Source organism: Chrysemys picta, chromosome 11 (assembly GCF_011386835.1).
Source record: "Chrysemys picta bellii isolate R12L10 chromosome 11, ASM1138683v2, whole genome shotgun sequence".
NCBI lineage: Eukaryota > Metazoa > Chordata > Testudines > Emydidae > Chrysemys > Chrysemys picta.
In genome coordinates this window covers 31085372-31100852 of record NC_088801.1, presented here as the reverse complement: position 1 = coordinate 31100852, position 15481 = coordinate 31085372, and the positions used below count along the sequence as shown (strand labels likewise).

Below are 15481 nucleotides of genomic sequence, written 5' to 3'. Positions count from 1 at the left end.
AACCTGCTTGAAACTTGAAGGGAAGAGCACAGATTGAAGGAGGAAAGAATTTGGAGGAGTCATCAGAAAATCAGACATTGTGCACATGGCTAGAATGCTAGCTGCAGTTGCAGCATCTCTAAATAGCTTTTTTACTATGAGCCAGTTGAGTTTTACAAGCTTGGAGTCCTTTCATGTTATTACTCAGCACACGGTACATGAAACAAATACACAGGCCGCACTTCTGCAGCAAAATAAATCTCTATCTACCAAAATGATTTTGACTATTACATTTCATAATGTTCCCATATTGTGGCTTTTTATGTTCCACATTGTTATGCCTGGTATAATTTCTCTGGAGTCATTTAACACTTAATCTTACTTTCTGAGAGATGGAAAAAATAGGAATGGTTTAGGCATTTGCAAAATCTCATTGGTTGGGTTTTTGCTTTATAAACCAAAAACTGGGGTATTTTGGATCCCTGATTTTAATGGGGAGGTGGGTTTGGATAAATGGTTTCAATTATGGCTTGTATGTGCTTTTCAGTATTATTATTTTATAATTGGAGGGTCACACACTTGCTGAGCTCCACAAACAATGAGAGAGCAGCATATAAAGCTGCTGCTTGTGATATGTGCAGGAAGCATCATGAGGCATCAGAGAGATTTATCGGCCTGTAGCAATGTGGTGGGGGAAGGAAGGAGGTATGTAGGGAGGAGGAACAGGGATCAGAAAGGGGGGTCAAAGAACGAGATGATGAGGGCATTAGACACTCCCAACCCCTAGATACTTGTTAACCTGCTCCACCAATCCCTTCTACCTGACCTCAGAAGTTCACATCCCTTCCCCACCAGAACCCTCCATTATCACAGCCCCAAGCCCTGGCTGGGAAATGCACACGCGCACACACTTCCCTTTGTGTGCTCCTTTTCCTTCCAGAGTCAATATTTGCAGGGGCTGGTTCCCTGTCTCTGTCTCCCCCACCTTGGACCAAGTTTTGGGGGGGCAGCACACGAGGAGGGAAGAAGGAATTAGGCCTCCTTCACTTTTCTCTCCCTCTGGCTCCTCCTGGTGTTCTCTCTGAGAGATAGGCCATTCAGTGTGCCAGCATTTAAAACTTTATTGAGATATTGGCAGAGCTGAGATTGGCTTCATAGACAGGTTCTTTGATCTAGACGTAATTACAAAGCTGGTTAAACCAGCTAAGCAAATGTGAGGGGGCTCTGTGTGTTGTCCCCGATTTCCCCTTCCAGGTTTCTGACTTTTCCACAGAATCAATGGGACATCATTGATGCCTAGAACATTCCCTGAAAATTTGGAATTGATGGGATGTGCTGTTTCAAAGTTATCACATTACAGACAGACAAACAGAAATGCCATCAAGCTGAATGTAGGGCCTCACTTTGCTTGGCCAATAATAAATATTATTATTATTACTAATAATATAATATCATAATGATGATTTGAAGCAATATATGGCAAATAAGAAAATAAAAATATGCATACCTTGTAAGGTAAATAGTAACATTTTTTAAAGCACCTAAGTAACATAAGAGCCTGAAGGCCATTTTCAGAAGTGACTTAGGCGTTTAGGAGCTCAAGTATCATTGAAAGTCTTTCACTTTTCATGTGGGATTTTGTTCTTAAATAATTCACCAATTAATGGAGAATGACTGATCTATTACTAAGTGGAAGTAATGTTTATTAAATAATAGTACATTGCTGATTGAATCAGAACACCTAATTGATAAACAGACTACTTGTGTTTCTTCACTATATTCAATTTTTCAGGCCCACAATGTTACACTTACTTTGTTAAGGGATTGACTAAACAGGAAGACTTTCTCAATCTTTTATGCCAGGTTCTACAGTGGAGAGCAGACCAGGAGGAGACAGCCAGACTGGAAGCTGCTATAGCTGCCAGAAGAAAAGAAAAGGAAGATGAAAAAGAAAAGATACAGAAAGAAAAGGAAATGATTCAAAGAGCAGAGGAAAAAGAAAAAGTATGGAAAATGTGGTATTTGAATGATTTATTATCTAATTGCTTTTAAAAGCTTTAAGTAATCTCAATACTTTATATTATTGTAAATAGTCTTTTTGATATTAGTTCAGAGATTAGCAAGTGGTTGGTGGAATGTTGCCAATACCCAGTTTTGAAGCTGCATATACTTGTGTAGCAATTGTGCTACTTTCTTATTTTTCTAAAAAGACACCAATAGAGGCATATACTCTGGGGCTGCCACACAGTCTCAAGGACAATCAGTGCAGAGAAACTACTGCATTTCTAGCTGTCTTACAGATTTATGTTATCGAGTAGTATGGCAAAGACCACTGAAGCTACCAAAGCTGCAGCAAGATATGCTGCATTGCAGCAAATGAGCCTCAGAATATATTGGCTACAGTGTTTAAGCACACTGCACTTAGATCAACACAGGGAACTTTCAAATAGGCTTCCAAGAACAGATGCACATTACCTCTTTCAAGACAGCAGACATCTATGTATACAGTGTGCTAAGCATCGTTTGACTGACTGGGAAATGTATGCAGTGTTGTAGCCTTATTGGTCCCGGGATATTACAGAGACAAGGTGGGTGAGGTACTATATTTTATTGGTCCAGCTTCTATTGGCAACAGAGAGAAGCTTTTGAGATTACACAGAGCTCTTCTTTAGGTCTGGGAAATGTACTCAGTGTCACAGCTAAATACAAGATGGAACAGATAATTGTTTAGCATATGTTAACACATATTTCAATGTGAAATGGCCCATTAACACCTCTCAGCCAAGGCACAGCACCTTCAAGAGATGAACCTAGGAGCTTGCACCTTCAAGAGATGAGCCTAGGAGCTTAAATTCATAACTTCACTAGACACTAAACATCATGGACTGAATAGCGCACTGGAATTATGGTTCATTACAACAATCTGTAACCCTGTTAATCCTCCCCCCTCCCCGGCGTTCCCCTTTCCCCATAACTGGAGAGGCGTTAACAAGCCACTTTACCTTGAATAGTCCCTTGAAATATATGTTAACTACTTATGCTAAATAATCTGTTCCACCTTGTATTTATCTGTGACACTCTTGGTATGTTTACACTGCAATTAGACACTGATGGCTGGTCCATGCCAGCTGACTGAAGCTCACAGGGCTCTGGCTAAGGGGCTGTTCCTGCTGGGGCTGCAGCCCAAGCTCTGGAACCCTCCTACTTCCAAGGTCCTAGAGCCCAGGTTGTAGTCTGAGTCTCAACATCTACACTGCAATGAAACCGCCTCTTAAAAGACCCCAGAGTCCGAGTCAGGTGGCACGGGCCAGCCACGGGTGTCTAACTGCAGTGTAAACATATCCTCTGAGTAAATTTCCCAGATGTAAAGAAGAGCTTTGTGTAAGCTGGAAAGCTTCTCTCGCCAACAGAAATTAGTCCAATAAAAGATATTACTTCACCTGCCTTGTCTCTCTGTGGGGAAATAACATTGTTCTAACTAAAGTCTAAACAATACTTTGTGGGAAAACTTTGGAGAATAAGTTATTTACTACTTATAAAAAATCTCCTTATGTATCACATACTAGCTGTATTTCTCAACACTATTTTTTATTATTAATGTAATTTATACAAAAACAGGAACCTTTTGATTTTGAGAATTTACCTATTTTTTACTTATTTCTCATATTGAAATCTTACACTCAAAGGATTAACATCACAACTGGTTTCTGTGGAATTTTTATATTAAAAATGCATAATTATTATTTCAAGTCAGCAATAAACAGCAGGAGCAATTTAATGTTTATAGGGTGGTCCTGCAAACGCTTCAGCACATGAGTAACTTTACTTACATAAGCTGTCCCATTAACTTCTATGAGACTATTGATGCTAACATGCTTGCAGGATTGGGCCACTGATGAGTAGGCTTTTATGTATACGTCTGTTGGAAGCAATGAGTTGGGGGAGGGGCAGAAAATCAGATAGGCAGAATTGTTTCAAAATAGAATATTTTCATTATGTGTATTTGAAGGGTTTAGTGAAGTCCAGGGACCCCAGCCCACAAGGAGGATTTAAGTTAACAGTTGATCAGCCAGTGGTGAAGGTCGAAAAATGAAAAAATAGTACCCCGCCAACCGATGTCTCTGTCCTTAGGCTTCTCCCCAGGTGAATACCTGTAATAGCCCTTTGTAACATACCTTAATGGGAATGAACATAAACTCTGTTCATGCCCTATCTGACTGAGAGCATGAATGGGGGAGTTAGGCTCCAGAAATGCCTTATCCTTCGCTACCTCTACTTTGATGTTTGAAGTATTGTCTCTTTCAGACCATCTACATGACATTATCCATATTGCAGTAATGTTCTTGAAAACAAGATTTATTAAAACTAAAGAGAATATGGTAGTAAAGCAAAAAAAAAAAAAAGGTTTACAAAATTGAGTGAAGTAGGGGTCCTTTAGCTTAGTTACAGATAAAAGAAAAGAAAATCCTAGGTCTTTAGAAAGTCCTCTTATCAACTCCTCTTTGGGCCTGACATAGGATTTCCCTATTGTGTCCAAAGAAATTTCCCCTTATCTCTTACCTACAGATCATTATCGTATCAGTAAAAAGAAGAACAGGAGTACTTGTGGCACCTTAGAGACTAACAAATTTATTAGAGCATAAGCTTTCGTGGACTACGAAGTGGGCTGTAGTCCACGAAAGCTTATGCTCTAATAAATTTGTTAGTCTCTAAGGTGCCACAAGTACTCCTGTTCTTTTTGCGGATACAGACTAACACGGCTGCTACTCTGAAACCTATCGTATCAGTGTTGCTATATCAACCATTCCATTCAACCATTCCACACATGAGTATTTGAACAAGAATGCTGCCTAGAGAAAGTGCCGGTCTTTGTGTCCCATATAAGGAATTTTCCTCTGAGAGATTTCCACACTTTCCTATCTCCAAGCCCATCTTGCTCTCCCCTTCCTTAGACCCGCCTCACCAGTCGAGGGTGATGGACTTGATTTGCATGGCCATCATTCTTTGCTATGGATGTTAGGTTGTGCCCATGTACAGGATGTATCTAGTTTCCTTCTTCGCTGGTTATAGAGGTAGCATGGATTTGTCTCTTCTCTCATCGATTTTTCATTGCTATTAAATATAAAGTATTGCCAGACCCTGTTCCCTCGGTCACACTACCACTAAAAAAATAGAATGAATGAAATTACTAAAGAGACTGGCATGTAGTTAGTGTAACAGTGGGACAAAAGCACTTGAAAAAATGTTTTCCCTCTTGTCTCATATCCTATAACTTTTTTCTTTTATTCTGGGAACTTGTCATTTTCAATTGTGGTTATGAGGTCATACTTATAAGCAGGTAAAATATGCACTTGGAGCCAAATCCTGGTGCTGTTGAAGTCCATACAAGTTTTGGCTTTGACTTTGATGAGACAGGATTGTACACTGTGTACACTGTGTAGGCATGTTCTGGTCATTATCTGTAGACATTTTAAGCATATATCAAAAATGTACAAGAGGAACTTTTCAAGATTCTCTATACTGTGCGATTCCTGCATTCTTTCACATTGGCTCTGGCAGATGTTTTCTGATATTTGTTCCCAGAGGCTAGGTTATTATTGCTTCTCGGTATTGGTTTAGTCTTTTTAAACTAAAGACTTCTGTCGGCATAATTGTTGGTCATGGGTATGACGAGATGTGATCCCTGACTGACATATAATGTGCCAACAGAAGTTCCTGGCATAGACACAAAGCTGTGTTTATATCGATTTGTTTCACTCCTGGGGAGTGATTTTTCTATACCAGTATGATACAGTTGCATTTACACGAGGAGCACTTTGCCAGGAAAAGTGCTTCTAGTATAGAGACAGCCTTCGAGGGGGTAAATGTGTATAATCTCCAGCCATTACAAAAATTGTATTTGCTTTCTGATCCCCTGCCACCTGAATGCCTCTTTAGTATCAGTGGTTTACTGCTAGTTTAGGATGCAACATGAAGAAATTTTGATTGATGTTTCAGAGTTGTCTGACAAGTTGTCTCTATTGGTGGCCTTGGCCATCTAGTTTTTATTTTCTCCTATGTCATAGGGGGAGTGGTTGAGTTACAGGGTAGGTTGCATCACAACTTTTGTTTTGTTTTTATTTGAAGTTTTTCAGCTGTTGATCAATTTGTTTTAGTTTGTTTTGCCTATCTGTCTTTTCTTAGGTTGGGTTGCCCAATGGCAGGTGGGCATAAAATCCCAGAGGAACAGGAAAAAAGGCATGGGGGGGGGGCATTTAATTGCCATTGGCAATGTCACTCCTCTGTATAACTACCTGGATCATGGAGCAATCCTTACCCTCTGCTCCTCCCCTGACTCTTAAGCTCTGTTTAAGAGCCGGGCTGCCTGAGCGCTACCGGCTTCGGGCAGCCCCCATGCCTCCGGACCCTGCGCCGCTGGAGCCCGGGAGGGGAAGTGCCCAGCTGGGGGTGCAGGGTCCGGAGGCATAGGGGCTGCCTGAAGCCCAAGCGCTACCGGCTTCACGGTTTGCCGGGCAGCCTCCAGACCCTGCGCCCCCGGCTGGGCGCTTCCCCTCCTGGGCTCCAGCTGCGCTGGGGAAGCGCCGGCTGGGGGCGCAGGGTCTGGGGGCTGCCCGGCAAACCGTGAAGCCGGTAGCGCTTGGGCAGCCCTTTCCCCATGGCTGGGAGTGGGAGGGAGGAGGGGGAGGAGTTGGGGCAGGGTTGGGGCGGGGCTGGGGTGGGGAAATGGGCGGTTCCAGGGCCCGTGGAGGGTCCTCTTTTTTTATTTAATAGATATGGTAACCCTACCTGAACCACAGCACCTAAAGGATTGTTTGCAAAAATGGAACAGCTCATTTTGAAGGGTCTGATGTCCTGAAAGCCATTGCAAACTGGAGCCTTCTACAAAAGCCTAAAACTAGTGTATTTCTGTGACATATAATTTATTAATTTTATTGCCATTTCATAGAGGTTCTGTTGCAAGGAATGGTCACTTAAACTATTTCCTTTTTAAGTAAGCACCTTCCTCACTGGGGATTGGGCAGGGGAAGGAGTGAATTTAGAGATTTCTTTCTCTTTAACCAGGGACTTGATGTACTTCGAAATGAATAAAATTGATTTTAGATGTTTTAATTATGAGGGCTTTAAAAATTTATATAATAACTAAAAGTCTGTGTCCCAAGATGTATGGCTATTCTGTGGAGCTCCTAAGATCCATGACTGGAGCTCTTTTGTGTATCTGTTTTGTGGAGTCCTAAGCTACACAGAACTTGGCTCTTGCTTGCACTGAAGTCCATAGCAAAACTCCCATTGACTTGAGGTGGTGCAGAAGCAGGACTCTAGTACACAGCTGATGCACAGAATATCTTCAGATGGGAGCCCTTTTGAGGTTCAGTCACATGGAGCCTCAGAGTATAAGATACATATGAACTTTACATGGAGAGTTCTCACAGTGAAGTGGACAAGAGAGCAAAGCTACAGTTATTTGGGATACCTTAGCTCTGAATTTCCATACTTTTAAAATAATTGTATTTAAAATGCACCCTTAACTTTGAATTTCCTTGTTTTCAGAAAGTTGCGTGTTATATAAAGATTCTATGATTTATTAATTTTTCCTTCATTAAATTATTGATACATATTTACAATTTTAATTCCAGCTTAATATCTAAGCGGTCTGTGAAAGGTTGTTGTTACTATAGAACAGTGGTTTTCAAGATTGTTACCATAGAACAGTGGTTTCAGGGGTCCGCAGACTATGCCTAAGATTTCCAAAGGGGTCCGCACTTCCATTTGAAATTTTATAGGAAGCTGCAAATGAAAAAAGTTTGAAAACCACTGGTTTTGAGGAATAATGCAACAATGGTGAACACCACAAAAACCTCTGTGGATCAGACATTATCTTATTAGCTTTTGACGAGGACAAAATAATATATCCAAAGTTACTAAATGCCGTTCAGAGAGGCAAGGTGATGAGGTAATATCTTTTATTGTACCAACTTCTGTTGGTGAAAGAGATAAGCTTTCAAGCTTACACAGAGCTCATCTTCATTCAGTAAAGAGCATGCTAATTTTCTGCCTCATTGAAATTCCAGTTCTGTACCTAAATTTGCAAGATAGTTGTCTGTTCCTTTCATCTTTAGCTGGCATTACCAGTCAGACCAAAAGCAATGTCAGTGAGGACATATCTGACACTCCAAGCATCTGAAGAAAGCCTATCCATCTTCTTTGGTTATTTCATGGGATGTCTGCTTTCTGTAATTGCTACTGCTGGGTAGAACAGATGAAGAGGGCCATAGTAACAAGAAAAAAATTACTGGTAATTCTGTTTGTCGTAGCTCTCCTTGCTTCTCCCCTGGAGGACTGCCACTTGGAGCTATTCTTGATTCAAACTGGAAATGAGGTGCTCTGATTGCCATGTATTTTGTTTCCTTGCTCCCTGGTAGGGGGAGCAATAATGCTGTCTGTAGTTGCTGTTGTTGGATAGGATGGAAAAAGAAAAGACTGCAGGAAACATACCAGTTAGCAATTTTTCTATTCATGCATGGGAGTTCCACAAACTCCCTTCTGCTCCTACTACATTTCAAAAGCAGTTTCTGCAGCTTCACATTTAGAGTGTAGCTTGTTAATGTTTCCTAACATAGGCAAATATGCTATTCTAAAATATACATATTATTACAAAACCCAAGATGTCAGGGTTTCCCTGGCATTATCCTTGCTTTGCTGGCCTGTATCTTGGTTTATAAGTGTTCTGTTTTAATCTGTATATTTCATGCATACAAACTCCAGGTGAGAATATACTGGGCTGAAAAACAACGCAAGTGGCAAGAAATGGAAGAGAAAGATCTACAGCATCTGGCAGAACTGAAGAAATTAATGATCGAACAAGCAACTAAAGATAAAGAAAGGTATTAAAACAAATAAAGAAAACAAAACAAAAAACCCTGAGAAGTGAATAGATGTTCAGAAAATGTTGAGCCCCAACACTCTGAAAGTCAGGGTGACATCCTTTTAAGGTGTTTCAAGTTGGATGCCCAAGAATTAAGACACTCAATTACTAGTTACTTTTGAAAATTTAGACTTAGTCTTTACATACGTAATATTGTATTTACAATATGAATCTTGATATTTATTGTGTTCATATGTGATACTATGCCACTCCAAAGAGAGGTTTTCAGTAGAACTGGGTGGATTCCCCCATCCAAAAAGGATTGTTTTAGAATTTTCAGTACATAGAAAAAATAGTTTCTCCATAATTTGGAACCAGTATAGTTCAAAATGAGAAAAGAAAATGTTTGACATGCATTGCAATTTATTAGTTTGATATTATAGACAACTTTACCCTAAGGATTGGGGCCCTCTGTGGGCCGGGGTTCTGTCCATTTTCTGGAACGGGAAGAAAGCCAGGAACCAGTTTAAAACCAGGCTATTTATCAAAAAACCCTTTCTTTGTCTGTTGGTCCCTGGGGAATCCCATTTGAATTAGTATATGCTCACCTTTCTAGCTTCTCTGGAGATGCTAAAACCTGAGTGAATTTGCCCAATCACCCCCCTGCTGTTCTCCTATTTATCCTTCCCATGGAAATTCATACAATTCCACAATAACATTCAATTGCATTTTCAATACAATGAATTCCAAAGATGTTAAGTTAAACCTTACTGAATTAGTTTTATTTCAATAAATTTCATTCAGGATATTGTCAGTCTGTCACAGTATGAGCACTGTTCTGTCCTCTGTTCCACATCCTCAGTGTTCTTTACTTATGTATATTTATTTGTCGCCTCTTTAACACACCTGCAATGGCTTTTTGTTTAATTCACTGCACTGAAGCCATTAATCTTGTACTTTACTTAAGGCCATGAATGTTTGGGATTGAGATCCAATTGAAATTATTGCCTGAGGCTATTTAAGGGTCAAGGGCAGAGAGACTGCATTCTGTTTTCCAGCTGTAGTTTAAAAAAAAAAAAAAAACATCAACAAGGTGGATGTGTAGAAGCTGTTGTGTTGACTCTGTGCCATATGAGGACCCCTGTACAATGGGGTGATCCTGCCAAGGCCAGCTGTGTCAGTAATGACACCTGATTCCAGTGATAGTGCAGTATAAAACAGCCACACAACAAACCAGAATCTAGTCCTTGTATTTATGAGCAATTTGCTATCCATTACAAAAGAAATATATGGAAATATACCTATCTCATAGAACTGGAAGGGACCTCGAAGGTCATCGAGTCCAGCCCCCTGCCTTCACTAGCAGGACTAAGTACTAATTTTGCCCTAGTTCCCTAAGTGGCCCCCTCAAGGATTGAACTCACAACCCCGAGTTTAGCAGGCCAATGCTCAAACCACTGAGCTATAGGGTTCTATTTAATATGAATATAATATAAAAGATACATAAGCAGTGCATGAGTTATTTTCTAATGTGTTTTTAAAAGCTATAGATATTTGGTTATATAGCATCATACGGTAGGAGAGGATTATGCTAATAATTTAAATAAAATAAACAAATGGCACAATTCAATAAAGAAATAATAGAGGTGAGATTATGAATCAAAAGTAAGTAAATGCTCAATTTTAGTTTACCAGACTTGTCATACTATACAGAATAAAACAGTGTAAGGAAAGGAAAAACTACTTACTGTTTGTTGAGGATATTCATTCTTTGGAATTGTGTAGTGCTTTTCATCTTCAGATTTCTTCACTAACATTAATCCAAGAAGGAAAGAGAGGTGTTACTGTTATTAGGTACTGTAGTGCCGCATGTGTGCTGCCTGGCACTCTACAGTATATTAAGTATGCCAAGCTAAAATGAAATACATGCCCCAGTGAGCTTACAGTCAAGGGTCACAATACTATGAAGACTTAGGTATGTGCTTAATTATAAAGAGAACTAGTCCTAGAATCTTTGTAGGATTGGGCTTTACAAAACTAAGAATGGGGGCAATACAAAGCAATACAGTACTAGGCAGACATAGCATGGCAAGTGGTCATTACAGGTGGCATGTTTTACTGATCTAATGGATTTTCAGTAGATTTTTAAGGAGGACAGGAAAGGTATTTGGCATATGTGAATTATCTGGCTATTCCAGATATAGGGGGTGGCAAAGAAGAAGACACGAAAATAGGAGCAGGCAAATGGGATGGAAAAAGGTAAATAGGCTTTCTTTTTTAACTAAAGTTTTCTGAATTAAAGATAAAATTGGATAACTGGGCCTATGAAATTATCATTGAGAGGGAGAAGGGCTAGATTGGTCTTTTTCATCTCAAACATGGATGATCCTGTCACTATGTTAAGACTATATTCCAGGGGTTTACTTGCGTGCTGTAGCTGCTTGTATTGCAAAGCACGAGTAAACCAGATTTACAGCTGCTTTGCATTACCAGAAAGTGCCAGTGAATCTGACCGTAAATAAGATTTTTTTTCCTCTTAAAGACTAAGTACTTCACTTTTGACGCTTATTGAGGTTACAATTTCTGACTTTATGAAGAAATGTAAAATTATTGCTGTACTATTTAAAACTTTTAAAAAATCCATGTTGTGGGATAGTGACAATTATTCATACCTCATTTGATAGTTTTCAGTACTGATAGAAAATCAAAGTGTAATTCACTGCAGCAGACTGCTGAATCATTCATTGTTTGAAGCTCTAAACTTTTGATGTTCATTCTACACAAATGCTCTAAAAAGACCAGAAAGTAAAGGAATGTGAAAGAGATTATAGAACAATAGTGCACAGCTACTGACTACTAAATTTTAATAGTCTTATTTAATTTTTTAAGGAAGATTGTAGCTTTTTTTTGTAAGTAATAGTCTGTTGCATGGTAACTATCCCACAATGAGAGAGACTCCCACCATAAAAACAGAAACCTAATAAGAAAAATGTTCAAATGGAGACTGAGTTGCATACACATATGTACTCACATTTGAACAGACAAAACCTGCATTTGCATATACACATGAGATAAATGGGGCAGGTTATGCTTATAGACATTGAATAGTATCGTTCTCCACAAGTAGTCCCATTGAAACCAATAGGAACCACTTGTGGAGTAATGGGTTACTCAGTATCAACAAAGGTATCAGCATTTGGTCCATTGAAAGAGCAAATGGGTACTTGTATGTGCAAATACTGTACCGATTTCCCTGTATACACATAGGGCCGTATCCTCAGCTCATGTAAATTGTCATAGCTCCATTGACTTCAATTGACAATTTACACCAGTTGAAGATTTGGCCCATAAATTTTATGGATGCCAGCAAGGAGCTACTTCTGGAAAACCTGGCCCAACATGTGATGTATTTTAGGCTCCAGGTATCCAATGACTTGGCAAGATCATACAGCCATACAGCTGATCGGCGCGCAAGCTGCGTGCGTGGAGAAGAGGTGGGGCCAGGGCGGGGATTTGGGGAGCTATCCAATGGGGGAAGGAGAGGGCGGAGTCGGGGCGGGGGGGGGCACGAGACGGAGCGGAGGGCAAAAATTGCTTCTTTGTCCAGTGTCCCGACCAAACATTGGTCGGGACGCGGGACAAAAAAGTAAATATCGGGACAGTCCCGATAAAATCGGGACGTCTGGTCACCCTAGTCAGATATGGAAACATCTTCTGAGCTTCCGTCCTTTTGTTTAACCACTACATAAAAACTACATGTACCCTCAGCATTCGTGACATGTTTATTCTAATCACAGTAACAAACAATAACTGATTATAGTCTGAAAAAAATTGTATTACAAACATTTTTAAAAGTTCTGTTAAAACTTTTATAATAAGCATGTTTGTTTTTTCCTCTTGAATAGTTATGAGACTGTCTGAAAGCAGAATTTTAATGAAATTATGCTTATCAGAAATTACATAAGTATGTACCCACAATACTTCAAAAGGTAGCTCTGCTGAAACTAATTAGCTAAACTCATTTGTGAGCTTGTTGCTTATTAAAATTGTTATTTACTGGGATACTTAAAGTCAAAATTGAGTATTAAAACATTAAAATTAAAATGTTTTGCTGTAAAATTAAAGTTTACTTTGAAATAACAGTAGTTAAAATGTTACTGAGTATAATATAGTAAGTATAATAAAATTATTACAGTATCATGTGGATACTGTGAAGTTACAGCAGAAGTGAAACACTTAAAGTCAACTATAAAATATTTATTAAGCTGTTTTAAACTTGGACTACTATTTGCAACTGAGAATATATTTACAAATTGAAACTCCTCCCTGTTGTGTATGTAGCTTTCATATCTCTACTGTTATCCTCTGACCAGGAAGCTAAAGATCTTTGTTAATGCTGCTCCCGACTGGACAGCTTGAACAACATGATGATCTTCTCAAGATAGTACAGGGGTTCTCAAACTGGGGGTTGGGACCCCTCAGGGGGTCATGAGGTTATTACATGGGGGGTTGCAAGCTGTCAGCCTCCACCCCAAACCCCGTTTTGCCTCCAGCATTTATAATGGTGTTAAATATAAATATATAAAATATATAAAAAAGTATTTATAATTTATTAGGGGAGTTGCACTCAGAGGCTTGCTATGTGAAAGGGGTCACCAGTAAAAATGTTTGAGAACCACTGAGATAGTATGATCATGAAAATATGATGATCTTCTTTTTTCTTCTCATGAGCTAGGAGTGCCACTTCTTCAACACTTTCAGCCCTTGCTTGGTCAGAAAACAAGAAACAGAAACCTTGGGCCTGATTCTCCACTGCTTTGCACATTACATAATCATTTACACCTGTGCAAAGTGAATGCAAAATTCATGTAAGAATCTACCTGCAGTGGGGACAAGTCACTTAAAAATCAGGCCTTGATACATGTCCCTAAGTTTTTTATTTAGTAGTTCCTAGCAACTTCCAGCCTCATTTTTAATAGCACTGGATAATTTTAGAAACAGTATAGTAGTGCAAGCAGTTAAAGCTTCATGAAAGGCTTTCAATAAAATGCTAATTTTATCATTTGCCATTTTCCATGAAAAAATAAAAATTCTTAAGTCATCTCACTTCATGCAAGAAGCAGATTAGGCTTTCACCTTGAGACAAAAATATTGCCGAGGCCTGTGTTGTGAGTCTGAACCTATTCAAAATACAGGAACAACAAGAACAAATTTAGAGAGAGTCTTGTGCATCCTTGAATACCAGTTTATCCTGTTAATTGCTCTTGGATCATTGCAGCCGTGGTCTTTCGTAACTGCGTGGTTAACTGGCTGCTTTTTCCCAATCCCTACAAGTTATACTCTCCTCTGAGTTTAATAAAGTTTTTCTTTTTCTAAGAGTAATAGTATTAAAAATCCCCACTTTTTTTTGCAGTGCTTCCTAGTGCATATCTCCAAAGGAAGTTAAAAGTTTTGAGGGGGGGTGGTCTGTCTGTCTGTCCCATGAATACAGGGGAGGGCAAATGCTACCTCGTGCAAAAAGACAAAGCAGGTTTCTGCTTTTTTAGGGCAATAAAATTCAGTAGCTTTACTTACTTCTACAAGAAGCAAGATTAGAGGTCTTGCCTATTTATTGAATGGAAAGAGGAAGGATAGGGAGAGTCATGTTTTTGCTGCAATGTCTGGATGTCAGAGTGCATTGCTTTTAAGGTTGTTAGTGAAGAAAATGGAAGAAAAATAATAATAATGAATTATAGAGAATATTGAACAAAAATTAGGCTCCATAAATGTGCTCTGATAATTAGCTAACTTGTGAGAATATTCATGGATAATTATCCATTCTTTAAACTCTGGTAAAATAGTTAAATAAGTTAGTTTCAGGTGTTTTGAGGAAACCTCATATTATTCATGAGACAGAGATAAAGAATTTCATCCTGGTTTTCAAGCAGAAACGTTAAAACCACAGTTTGATACAACTTGCCCAATGTTTTCATTATATATATATATAATAAGTTTATATATATAAACTCAGAGAAGAGTATAACTTGTAGGGATTGGGAAAAAGCATATATATATGCTCTATTGTACAGGGTTAAGTTTAGACAAGAACTGTTGGAAAAACGCCTGATGGAGAGAAAAGAACTGTCCCTTCAAGAAGCCCATGAGAAAGAAGAAAGAGAGAGACGGCTTGAAGCCCTCAGGCAACAGGTGATTTTGTTTCCTGTGTATAATATTTAGATATACAATTAAGCTACATAAAATTACATTAATATAACACATTACAAAAGTAATCCCCCAGCAATCAAGGAATGAAAAAGTTAAGGTTTTCACAGTAACATTACCTCTGCCACTTTACACACCCTTTGTGTTTTGTGCTTCTGACAATATGAGCATTAATATATTAAATGACACAGTGGAATCTGTCAACATTTGGAAGTGGATAGTCATTAATTTCTCTGAATTGGGACCCTTTTCTCTTTTTCTTCTGTTGCTGTTCCTTTTAGTTTCAGTCCTGTGTAGAGGACCAGCACAAGGCTTATGAACCACTTCAGCCCCGAAAATGAGCGTAAGTGGTTCATAGGCCCTGGGTTGGCTCTCTGCACAGAATAGAGTTTAACTCTCTGTGAAGTTTGTGCAGTTCATGGAAAAACTGTATTCCAG

General features: G+C 39.1%; 1 protein-coding gene across 10 annotated transcripts in view; it reads left to right on the top strand.

Annotated features, from left to right (window-relative positions):
* Positions 1-15481, top strand: part of CCDC148 (coiled-coil domain containing 148) — a 141677-nt gene that overhangs the window by 106841 nt on the left and 19355 nt on the right. For all 10 annotated transcript variants that reach the window (XM_065560595.1, XM_065560594.1, XM_065560589.1 and 7 more), the window contains 3 exons: positions 1843-1983; positions 8743-8861; positions 14911-15028. In XM_065560595.1, the coding sequence (XP_065416667.1) occupies positions 1843-1983; positions 8743-8861; positions 14911-15028 (378 nt within the window). The remainder of the gene's footprint in view (positions 1-1842; positions 1984-8742; positions 8862-14910; positions 15029-15481) is intronic.